Source organism: Anoplopoma fimbria, chromosome 20, assembly GCF_027596085.1.
Source record: "Anoplopoma fimbria isolate UVic2021 breed Golden Eagle Sablefish chromosome 20, Afim_UVic_2022, whole genome shotgun sequence".
NCBI lineage: Eukaryota > Metazoa > Chordata > Actinopteri > Perciformes > Anoplopomatidae > Anoplopoma > Anoplopoma fimbria.
In genome coordinates this window covers 7,485,859-7,498,715 of record NC_072468.1, presented here as the reverse complement: position 1 = coordinate 7,498,715, position 12,857 = coordinate 7,485,859, and the positions used below count along the sequence as shown (strand labels likewise).

Here is a 12,857-nt window from a genome sequence, read left to right as displayed (position 1 = left end):
GCCATTATTATTCAGAATACCCCCTCCAAAGTGACCTCAGTAGCAATGTTGATAGGAGGAGATGAATGTCCAAGATTATTTGTTTCTTCAATGCCGTAGAAATGAAAAATAAACACACACTGTAGATGTATTTTATTCTCCTTATTATTTGTGTTGCACTGTTTCTTTGTGAGTGCAAGGTCATATTTAAATACGTTTACTGAGTTATCTGAAAACCTGTAAAACTAGAACAACCTCGCCGGTGCTCCAGGTGTTACTTGTTAAATTTGAGAAAGTTTAGTTAAGGCAAGTTAAAGGGGTTGCACAATCATCCTCTATGCTGTTATAAAAAACATTTCAATTATAAACCACACTGTTCCGCCACTGATTTGAAGAAGGTCATCTCTGTAATTTCCACTTGCTTAGTCTAATACAATTCACATAAGACCTTGCTGTCGTACCTGCAGTCTATCCAGTAAGCTTTATAATTGGTAAGGAAAGTTCACGTCACCTACTACTTCATACTTGAGTGTATTTTGATATTTAATTGCACTGCAGTTAGGCTGCCTCAACCAAATGTCACCTTTAATGAATTAGATATTTCTATCAAGGTCTGCATATATTCAGACATATTGTGACTGGAAACATATCCTGTTGAACTTAATAAACGGCTCAATTTCAATGATTATAACTTACAACTTTCAATTGAAAATGAAGGAGAGTTGACTGTGAAAAATCTGTCCACGTGATAAATAGCAAGTTTGGCAAAATGTATACATAAAGTTTCCCTTATTCTATAAAAATGAAGATAATACCTGAGGTATTCTTTAAAGTCTGTTTGCTAATTCCTCAGGTAAATGGTACATTCAAATAAAATAAAAAAGGTTTTATTTATTTATTGGGACTTTCAAAGATTGTTGTGTGTGTTTATATGATCCTTGTGTAAATCTTTTTTTTTTTAAAACCTATTCTCAAAAGTAAAAGTTAATTATTAGTAGTAGTATAATTGTTGTTATTGTAGCCTCTAGCAGAAGTAGTAGCAGTGGTAGAAGTTGTAGCAGCAGAACAATGATGTCTCTCTAAACCTCCATTCAGAAATGCTGCATTCCTTTGTGGTCACCTGACCAGCCCGCTGCCTAATCACGTCGTTCAGATGATGTGACGCACTGACGCAGGAGATTCAAAGTTGGCAGCAACGTTCCTGTTGAGATACTCTCGTAGAGCAACTTTTCATCGGCAGCCAAAGCTTGTGAAAAGCTTGTAAAAGTTATATATCTTCATGTTTTAATACGAGGGAAGTGGGGTTTTTTTTATTTTCGGAATGGACGGTAAAGTCATTGGACCGGGTCCGTACAGGGCAACCAAGCTGGTGAGTCTGTTGATAACGTTATCAAGGCGTACACAAAGTGAAGTTAATGTTACCTTTTAAATAGCTCAAATAAATGCGTACAGTTTGTTTTAGAGTAGATCACGTGTATTGCCTTGTTATTTTACATTTATGCATTTAGCAGGCGAAAACGTTACCATACTTTGAAGCTTACCTTAGTCCTAAATGTAACGTAAATTCAACGTATCAACCCTAGTTTAGCTCATGGTTGTTTTACTTACTTGAGCAGGGAATTCAAGCGTTTTGTCCTCACAACAAAAGGCTGGCTCGCAAAACGGCTCTTAAAGTGTGACCATAGTAGCACAAACACTTGCAATGTTAACCTTTTATGTTTTCATTGTGTTGCGAGTCTTTCTCAACGTTGCAGCAGTGTCGTAAAGCGTTTTCAATAACCTCATCTACATTTAGAGTAACACTACCTATCTGAACTGACGTTAATCGTGTTAATGCATCATGTGCATGACCTTCTTTTTTAATTTCACGTAAAACCATCATAACTCGCATGCTGTTATGTTAACTAGGTGTTTCTACATGTATGCATGTTGTGAACAAAATCATATACTGCATTTATGTGATTGTTGCAACGTGCTATATCAGAGCACACCATATGAACATCAGGCTGTACTTTTTTATTTTTAAAGGCCAATTTGAATAATGCTAGTGTGTTAATTCACTTAACGCTAATACACTCACCCTTGTTATTTAAGGCTTTCCTGTAAGCCTTTTTCATAGCAGACATTTTCACTTGTCATTTTAAGAAAGGCACAGGTGTGTTTTCTAATATCGTTAACAATAGATGCTTTATACTGAAAATTTCCATTGGCACAATAGCAGGACCCTGGCACCAAACCAGCCAAATGGAAATTTTAAGCCATCATTCATTTTATTATTTGCACCTGTTCCTTTCTTGTCAAAATCTTAATTAAAAAAAAAGGGCCAATGCCCAGCATCAAGAATCTACTGAAAATCATCAAGAAATATAAGATACAGCGTTTGCCAGTGCACTTGAAAAAAAACAAGAATGACCATACTATATGTTTCTGTCCAGTTCATTCTGCTACAGTATGTTTGTTTTTAGGCTTCTGTCTTTCCTTTTCAGCTGTTGTATATCGCATTTGTGCCATCTGGTATAAAAATGCAGTTTATTAAGGTGTATTCTCAACAAAGGTTCCAATACATAGGTAATGGCATTAAATGTCCCAGAGCCATTTTTTCTCAGATAAGAAACTGAAAAAGCGATAACATTCACACCTGCTGCCCCAAAAATACCTATGAAGGGGAGCAACATGCATAGACATAGGACACAACTGTCCTGTCTCTTTTCCCATTAGGCTCAAGGCTAGCTTCTTGGCTTTTACTTGTCTTAAGTTTTATAAAGTTTAGCTCTATTCAAAATTCAGGCCAGCCAGAGTGGGGAGCATTTGCTTCAAGTAGTTACTCTCCTGGGTTGTAATGTCCTTGTGTCGATTAATTCTCTCTCTCTATCTCTCTGCTTTTTTCTACTTCCATCTTTTTTTTTCACTGCCCATTTGGGAGATCTGATAATCTACAAACCCTGCACCATCCAGAACACTTTAAGGAGGACATCGTGTTCTATATCTGCTAACTTTTTGGTGACTAGATGAGTGTGGCCTGGATCCTGTGTCTCTTTGTTTTATCACTATTGAGAGAGACAGTGGTGACTGTTTTGTGCACAGATTTGATGTTGCAGTATAAATCTAGTCTATAGTATGAAGAACATGTGCAGTATTCTTTTTATTCCGTAGGACTGTATATTTTTGTTTTCAGCTGCTTTTATGTTGTATGCACCATTTTGTAAAGTAACTAGAAACATCTTCCAAACTGCTTTCATAACATTGAAAACACGGACTTGATGAATGTATAAACTGATGGTATCAGGGCTCAATCAGAGTTGTAGCTTCAGTGAAATATCTTTAGCCATATCTTAACAGTATATTAATAATAATAATAATAATTAAGCCTTTATTAGTCCCACAATGGGGGAAATTACAATTCCCTGCATTTGACCCATCCCGGAGGAGCAGTGGGCTGCTAAGAAGCGCCCGGGGAGCAACTTGGGGTTAGGTGTCTTGCTCAAGGACACCTCGGCATGGTGACTCAAAAGGGGTTCGAACCACCAACCTTGTGGTTACGGGACGAGCGCTCTACCTCGTATGAGCGCTCTACCTTGTCTGTGACAAATGTTTTACAACATTTAGCACTCAAGATTGTTTCCCTTTTTAATGCAGTGGAATGAAACGATTAAACTCTTCCGTGGAGGCATGCCGCTGAGAAGGCACTGGGCGCACTTCCGCTACTATGATTGCAGTTTCGCAGGATCTGAGGCTGTGGATTATCTGCATGAGCTGCTGAGGCGAAACTACAACTTTGGGCCTGAGGTAACGCGCAACCAGACTCTGCAGCTGCTCAGGAAGTTCCTCAAGGCCCACGTCATTGAAGACATCAAAGGACGCCATGGGACAGAGGACTTTGAGGACAATGGTCATCTGTACAGGTACTGTTGTGTCATCCTGTAGTGTAACTCACTGTTGGCGTTGTTGCTGCATCCTCTCAGTTTGTTCCTTTGGCTGAGCCCAGTGCTGTTGACTTTCTCTCCAGGTTCCCCACCTCGTCCCCCCTGAAGTCTTATCCAACGAGGCCTCTTTTGAGAGATAGCAGTGACCTTCCTAGACTGATACGCTGGGATGACTATGAAGAATTACCTCAGCGGGACAACATGGCCCCCCTGAAGTCTTCTGTCGTGGTGAGAAAGAGAAAGAGGTGTTTCTGCTCCTCTACTGCTCGCTAAGACTCATGCTGTGCTTGACGTGTGTAAGCAAATGGCCAGTTGAGACATTTTAAGAATCCAACTTCTTTCAGTTACCACTGTGATCAGTCATTTACATCATTCTCTACTCAAGTTTACTGAAACGGTAAAATCAAAGGTCTGTTTAATGTAATGCAGTTCAAGAGCCCAGCAGAAAATACTGTTCAGACTGCTTCTGTAGTCTAAAACAAAAAGCAACATAGTGTTATACATTACTGTACAAAGTACATTATGAACCATACCATTACCCTTGAGTTCATATTTACACAATATCAACAACAATTGAAAAGTACTCCTTTTACAAAGTTTAACCATGGTAGTAATAGTAATAGTTTGTTTTGGCTTGTTATTAAACATGACTTTCTATCTTTCTGTCACTGTGAACATTTACATTCATGTCTCTGTTCCTTTTTGATCAGACCTCAGATTTGTGGAATAAAAGACACAGTGTAGCTATTGGGGATGTACATGAATGCAAGCTCATACGAAGGAAAGAGATAACTCCGAAGCAAGTGGACAACATCTGGAAATCAATGACAGTTGCACAGTATGTAACCCTTTTACATCACTTATTAGACCATTTCTCTGTTCATGTTTGTATCTTTTGGTCAGTAGTTCCAAGACTTTTTTCTTAAGCTACGGCACTCCTTCAAAATAAATGTTTTGTCATGGCAACATATTTACAGCATGCATATACTGTTTAACACGGATGCTTGTTGTAGTATAATGTTGTGTTTTATGAAATAAAGATAATAATATAGGGCTAACCAATTACCAATTATTTGCTCTGACAGTCACAAATTTTCTGACTGCTGTGCTCTTGGAAAAAACTCCTTAGCCGGAAAGTGTGTTGTGTTACTATGACAACTGGTAACCGTTAATTATCACGTCTTTATCTACGACATAACTGCTATTAAACTGGAATTGAATAATAGTTGCTTTTTTTTTCTTGTTGTGTTTTGACATGTTTGGAAAAATATCATTAAATGTTTTTATGTTTTGACACGTTATTAAAAGACTCAAGTCACCCCAGAGTGACGCAGCACCCAGTTTGGGAACCACTGCTCCAGATAATTGATGCAAACTCTTTTTTTAGTTTACAGAGAGTGCTGGGGCTGCAGTCATTGGATGGCGTTTTAAACCACACGCATGTCAACGGCAAGCACATTGTTCACAATGTGTTCAGCGTAAATAAGACGGGCATAGTCGTTTTGGAGAACAAAGCCGGTAAAATGCAATTGATTCACAATTAGAAAAACATTTGTTTTGTTCCAACTTGTATATAATGTCTCACATATCTCTCTCATCTCCAGAGGACATGCCATATTGGGTGGTATCAGCAATGAAATGTCTCGCCAATTGTAAGTATACATTTTATGCTCGCTTTAAAAATAACTGTTGTAAAAACAACAAAAATCACCATCTGCTTTGGGACTGGGACTGCAGTCGGTCCAAGGACCTGAAGGACAAAAGTAAAATCTCTTAAAAGATTGATGAAGCCTCCAGTCTGTAAGATAAAGCTACATGGTAACTGTTTTCACTAATGATCTTTTTGAAAGAGTAGGTGCCATATTTTCCAGATGGCTGAAGGCTCACTTTGTCTTTAAATGTTTATACATTATCTGAATGTATGTATGTATTTGAGTGAGCACGTATAACACCATAAAAACTTAATCACCATTCTGGGTGTTTATGTGCATGTATTCGACATTTACTTGGGTTAACACTATATATCTTTTTGTTTTGTTCCTAAAAACTGCACTTGTTTTCTCTCTCAGGGCCTAATGGCAACGGAAGCAAACAGCCAGTGTACCCGGGTTTTGAGAGGGATGTTCTGAAAACAGTAGCAGATTACTTTCAGAGACTCAAAGAACCCCTGCTGACTTTCCATCTCTATGAAGTCTTTGTCAACATTCTCAGTGAGTGCCTCACCATGTGAATCCACGACTGATATTTCTCCACTGCTACAGATAAACAGTTGCTGGTTTTCAGTTTGTGTCCAGCCCGTATGTTTGCCCTCAGGATCAGGACTCTTCTCTCCTCATATCTCTGCAGGTCTGCTGCACGAGCAGCAAGTAGCCACTGAGGCTCTTCAAGTCAGCTGTCTCCTACTGCCGCCGCCCAACCGAAGACGCCTCCAGCTTTTGATGCGTCTAATGGCCCGGGTCTGCCAGAATCCCCACATGCCTCCACTCAATGACACCATTGCTACCCGCACACTGGTACACATATCTAACAGTTGTTTGTTATTAAGGGAGACTAGGATTGTTGGGAATTCCCATGTATCAGCATGGTACAGCATGGACACAGTGTAATCAACAAACAATATGATAGGCCTGAGATTAATACTACCTTTATATCACTTTTTTATTGTGTAAGGGAAGTTTTATTTGCCAACGATTCTTATGTTTGTATTGGATTTTTCTGAGTGAGACAAGGAAAAAACATGCAGGCTTATGGGCAGAGAGGAGCTATGGGAAATATGTGTCCATAATCCTCGCAAAGTGTAACTGGAAGGTCATTTTTAATCCTTCCCCTGTTGTGGTCTCTGTCTAGATGGTGCAGATGTTCTCACACTGCGTCCTGGGCTCAGTGGATGAGATGGACCTGGATGAGCTGCTTGCCACCAAGCTGGTGATCTTTATGATGGAGCACCACAACACCATCTTTCAAGTTCCTTCCAAGCTGCGTTGCCAGGTTGAGGAGCACCTGTCCCACCTCAAAAGAGTTCAAGTCAGTACCCTACTCTAACTCTCACTCAAGCAAATATAAAAATAAAAGTGCTCAAGGGCACTTGACAAATAAAATCCAACTGAAAATGATTTTCAGTAAATCACACTTTATCTAACATGTTTTACTTTCCAAATTGGGAGCTTTATGTCTTCTTCACTCGCACTGAAGAACTTGGTGTGTGTGTGTGTGTGTGTGTGTGTGTGTGTGTGTGTGTGTGTGTGTGTGTGTGTGTGTGTGTGTGTGTGTGTGTGTGTGTGTGTGTGTGTGTGTGTGTGTGTGTGTGTGTGTGTGTGTGTGTGTGTGGGCTAACTGTCTGCTGGCTGTATGGTCTGTTTTAAAACCATCATCTGACAACTGACCGATCAATCGGTGCATCTCTAATCATTTGTGAAGACAATGTGCCCAATTGATTCCGTCATCTTGTCAAGCACTGTGTGGAAAATTGTTACAGTCACTGGTAAGTTTTGGTATTAATTAAAGCCATATTACATCAGGATATTACATACATCTCTAAGTTACTGTGAGTGGAAACACTTGTTGCACTAGCTAGAGGCATTACCATCAACTACTAAAACAAGTCCAATAAATAGTTGTTGATTTAGTGTCCCGTCTGGCAAAATAAATTCTACAGGTTTGCTTTTGTGGTAAACTGAGATGGATTGGAGGTGAGGGCAGCCGGTTAGCAGAATAATTGCAGAATGATCATGGGATGAAATTAAATTGACTACTGTATATGACAATATGACACGGAGGCATTTGCATAATTTAGTTCAAACATCAATAATATTAAATGAAAGTATTATTTCTAATCCAAATTTCACTGCTGCACTGAAACCTGGTGTTCCTATATCTGGTTCATATCTGTTGCTATGGGAAACGCCATACAATATCAGAATCCACGCTTTAATCCATAGTTGTTGGGTTTTTTTTTTTTTGTCTGCCTTCTCCATCGCGCTCATGTAGTTAGAGGGGCCCTTCTCCTATTTTATTCCTCTGTGCACAGTTGGTTCATATTGATGTGTGCATGTCAGAAAATGTCCGGTAGCCTGTGCGCTTTGTTGTCTCGTGGTTTGGTCTTAAATTTCATTGTAGTTTAGTCTTAAATTTAATTTGTTTATCCCCCGAGCACAGACTGTATTAACAGCCTGTGTTCTAAATTGTTTGGCCTACGGATGATTGATTTTTATCTTTTAGCCAAACACTGGATGCATAAGCTTACACGTTCCATGCTGTGAAGAGGACTGAAAACATAATTTCATCCTATCTGAATGCTGTTAATGTGATTAGAAAACTTTAACCACGCTACACACTTAATATCTTATTCATTCGGTATTTGTCATATCAATTATCCACATTGATCAATTCTGGGGATTATATAGGCATAACCAGCTACCCACTGTATGGTATTACAGTACAGCTGCTGAGAGGCTAGGTCCTCAAATATAAAAATGAATCCTCAAAAAAGTACTGTGTGTTAATGTCACAGATATGCTGTATTTACTAGCTAGGTAATTCAGTAGGTTGGGTTATTGGTTGCAGTTTTTGTTTATATTTTGCATCAGAACTTATGGTTTTGAGTTGTAATGTGAGCTCATGACATTAATCATGATGATTATGCAGTAAATAAAGAAATTCCATATGTACTTTGTTATTTTTAAAAAGCAGAAGAGCTGATATTCACAATATCATAGTTTTTTTTTTCAATGAATTACTTATTATGTTCATTCCTTTGTGTCTTCCATCAGATCAAATATGCAGGTTCAGATACAGACTTCAGCGCATCTCCAGCGTTTTTTAAACAAATCAGAAGGGTGGAGTCTGAGGAGCCGAAGGTGATAGGAACCCAGACCCCTCTGCAGGTGCTGCTTGAAGGCCTGATTGCAGACAAGGAACTTCCTGCCAAGGACAAAAGGAAACGGCTTAAACAGGTAAGGTTTTACTATTTTGAATATGCCTCTTTAAATATATGAGGGTCAAAATCAGACTACTACTATAAACTATAATCAGCAATATCCTGTAAATGTACTTATGAGCCGTTTGTGTTAAAGAATGTGGCTGTATGTTCAAAGACTTGTATTTTTAATATGTTTAGGTGAGTAAAAAGCTGTGATCCCCACAGTCTGTCTTTGGTGTGAATGCATTGTATAGTAATATCCTCCCCTTATCAGTTCCAGAGGTCGTACCCAGAAGTCTACCACAATCGATTTCCCACTGAGGAAAGCAAAGCGGCCGTTTTACCAGAGAAAACTCCACGGCTCAAACCTCATCTCATGTTCTTCAACCTCAAGAAACCATTCCAGCCCTTTCAGAGGAGCTGGAGTTTTAGGGCTTGATCCGCCACCACTTACACATCAATACTTCAGGCTGTACACAGAACTCAACCTTAGCGTCATGAGACAAGGAACAATGTGGCTGTTACGGTGCCCTGACCACAATTTTGTTCACAAGAAAAGCACTGTTAAACTAAGAGTTCAGTTTACACAAATGCACGATAATAATAATAATAATAAAAATCGTACATTCCCACTGACACATAGTGCAATCTGCAAAAAATAACTGTGGATGGTTGAACTGATCCTTTAAAAAAATAAATTTTACTTGGTTGCTAGAAAACTTGAACAAAGTAAATGATGGTACACTAAAACTGTAAGAACCACTGATGTTTCTTAAAATTTATATCATAGTTGTTCAAAAATTGTGTCTTGGTACATTTTTCTAAGATACTGTATGTTAGAAAGATCTAATAAGGGATGGCAGTGACTGACATTGTCCTCCCTGTAACTAAATTGAATGAAATTAATTTCAAAAGTATTAATAGGTCGTTAGGTGTTAACATTATATGTTGTGAAAAGTTAATGATCAAGTGCATCATACTCTGAAAACATTTCTATAGATGTATAGTTTTGCACTATAACAAAAATATTCAGATGCATTTCTTGGTATGAATCGGTCTTCAAACAGATTATGTAATTTCATGAGATTTTTGTGATTACTTTTTGATAGAATTGTCATTGTTATGTTGTATCTAGGCAACTCAGCCTAATCTAAAATATATGTATATCTTTTGTCACTTAAACAGTTCCGTAATATCAATGAACATATCAAGTGTTTGCTAAGAGAGGGAGTGTGCGTGTTACATAACTGAGAAGCTCTAGTTGAGCTTCAGCTGTTAATTGTATTTGTAACAAATGAGGGAAAATCTTCATGATGTGGCTGGAAATTGTAGATTCAATTCTCGCGAAATGTGCACTACTACATTTTTTTAATATTTATCTGCTAAATCGTATCTCAGAACAGGGAAAACGAGGCTAAAGCAAACATTTCACTTGCTACAAAATGTCCTTACTGTCTTAACCTTCATACGCCTTACTTGACGGGTCCTGCTGAATGTGCACTCTCGAAACAACTCATTTCATGTTTTTACTTGTTTTTAATCTGTTTATAAGAATTTGTCTTGATTGGTACATATTTCAGTGTCAAATAGTCATTGTATACTGTTTTCAACATATTTTGTGCTGTTCTGTCATGTCAATCAGGTTGTTTTTCACTTAATTTGACTTGATATTGTTTTTTATATAATAAGTGATAATGCTAAATGTTTTCTATAAATGCCCTTGAACAAATGTAATAATGCTGGAATAACTGCTACACTTGAATTGTTGCTCTGCGCTGGAATAAAATACTACAGGATAAAAGTGAATTCATGTTGATGCTGATTTTCCTATAAACATGCTAATTGGCAAATGTAACAATTTTTTTCTTTTTCACTGGGGTTATAACTAGTTATATATGAGGGATGATTTGTTATTTTACACACCGGCCATATTGATTTGATGTAACTGACACACGATACGAAAACTGCCTCCTCCAGCACAGCACTCCAGCGTTTCATTCGGTGTAATTTCCTGTGCATCATCACCTCCTGTAGAGCAGTAATAACACTGCAAATACATAACAGGCACAGTTTATTGTTGGTGATTGAAGTCTGATTTCTGTTTTTGGTTCAGGCCGAGTCTGGAGAACGCGTAACATTTTAAAGAGGAAAAAAATTGAGTCATTAATATCCCATCATTGTATTAGTACTTTTAGTACTTTATCCTGAATAAGGAATACGAGTTTGTATTCTTTGATAGTACATGTAGCAGACTTAATGATCTATATGACATATACAACACAGCAGCAGAATAGTATAGCAGGGCCTCAAATATTGCTTTTATACAACATTTCTGGATTTTTTTTCTTTTGCTAAGAAATAGTGCACCCTTTTTTATCATTATTTAGCAATATTAATTTGCGTGACAGCGAGGGGGGGGTTAATTATTTTGTGTGGTGGCAAAAAGAGTTGCAAGTCAGCAGCTGACACAGTAAACACTGAGGCGCATTTGTGGAGGTGGAAAGAAAACTTTAGTACACGATTCGCTCTGTCGAAGCTGCTGTGTTTACAATTTATATGCGTTAATGGCATCTTCCAACTCATTTTTGTGGCACAAAGTTATGTTTAGAAAAATGAGACGGCGATAGAGAAAACTGGCAAAGCCTGTATTGTTGACTCAGTGTTCACAGGCACACATTCTTGTTTACCACAAACAATAGTTTGTGTACACAGGAAGTGGTTCAGCTGACGGAACAGGTTGATTCTATTTTAATCATTACAGCTTGCCATTTAAGGATTCAAGTCTTTTTAATGCAAGCAACAACAGGGATTTTGTATGGATCTCTGCGCTCTAACATGCGGTTGACTTAAGCACAGTGCTGTACCTGAACGCTCCCACTACACAGCCTGTTTAGACATTAAGGAATCATCAAAGAGGGAAGGCTTTAACTGCTAGATGCAAGGCCATGAACGATTCATGGGGCCATGAACATAAGTACCAAATAACATGGCAATCCATCCATTAGTTTTTGAGGTGTATGAGGCCTTAATTTGCACCTTCCTGAACATGCTGCCTATACAATTTACTTAATTTAGTGTGAACACACCTTAAAGCTAACCCATCAATACCCTCAAGCACTGTGTGTGTGACCAACTGGACATCACAATTATAACTTAGCGCTAAATTGTGCACTGTGCATGTTGATTTAAAACTTTATTTTGATGAGAACGATGCACCAGATGCAGACTAATGCACATGCGCCTTTGTTGTTAGCTTAAAGAAACCCATCTCCCCTCTGTTGTAGATTATAACTAGATTATAATATATAGAGAGATATAGAGATATTGAACTAGCCTTAAATGTAGCTGTTACCTATTATTATTTCAGATCTCCTGCTGCTAATGATATGGTTGTATAAAAAATAAAAAACTTGATCACAGGACTCTAATGAATGGTGGCGTGGAGAGGACTATGGTCATTATGCTTCAAGTATTATCAGATCTTTAACATTCCTGCCTTAGGTATTCCATTCAGGGTAACTGGGAGTAGCTGATGCCTCAGCGGGGGAGTGAAGAAGAGGGAATTAACGCCGTCATCAGGGTTCTTTCTTTATTGTAACTAGACACTCGCGCACATGCTCTGATTTTTTTCAGACATGACTGTATAACAGTGACTGAAAACGTTGGTACTAAAGGCTCAATGTCCTGGGTTAAAGATGGTCCTCCGTTGTATGCAATTTGTTCTCTCATGAAGCTCATATATGTTTTTTATTTGTGTGCTTTAACTCGCGCTCACAGATGCAGGCCAGATTGCCAATACGTCGATTACTCTTGATTGTGTGGGAGGAGAGGGAGTTATGTTTCATATCGGTCTTCAGCAGTTCTGAGGCTGTCAAAGTCGCATGTGCCCTATTTTTTTGGTATTGTGTGTCAGTGAGTAAGACCACGCTCACCCGTCGGGAAAGCCCATGCTGTTTCCCTAATGCTTTTCTGGGAATAGACATGAAGCTGTGGTAATTGCTTTTTCCCTCTGGTCTTTTGCTCTGGACCTTTAAGCA

General features: G+C 38.4%; 1 protein-coding gene across 1 annotated transcript; it reads left to right on the top strand.

The window, feature by feature from the left end:
* Nucleotides 1-1,163: 1,163 nt before the first annotated feature.
* On the top strand, nt 1,164-10,626 carry depdc1b (DEP domain containing 1B). Its single transcript, XM_054621827.1, has 11 exons — nt 1,164-1,348; nt 3,616-3,881; nt 3,986-4,130; nt 4,613-4,740; nt 5,290-5,420; nt 5,507-5,554; nt 5,972-6,112; nt 6,249-6,415; nt 6,750-6,926; nt 8,672-8,854; nt 9,095-10,626. The coding sequence occupies exons 1-11, from the start codon at nt 1,301-1,303 to the stop codon at nt 9,257-9,259; spliced, it is 1,599 nt and encodes a 532-aa protein (XP_054477802.1). The 5' UTR covers nt 1,164-1,300; the 3' UTR covers nt 9,260-10,626.
* The last annotated feature ends 2,231 nt before the right edge of the window (nt 10,627-12,857 follow it).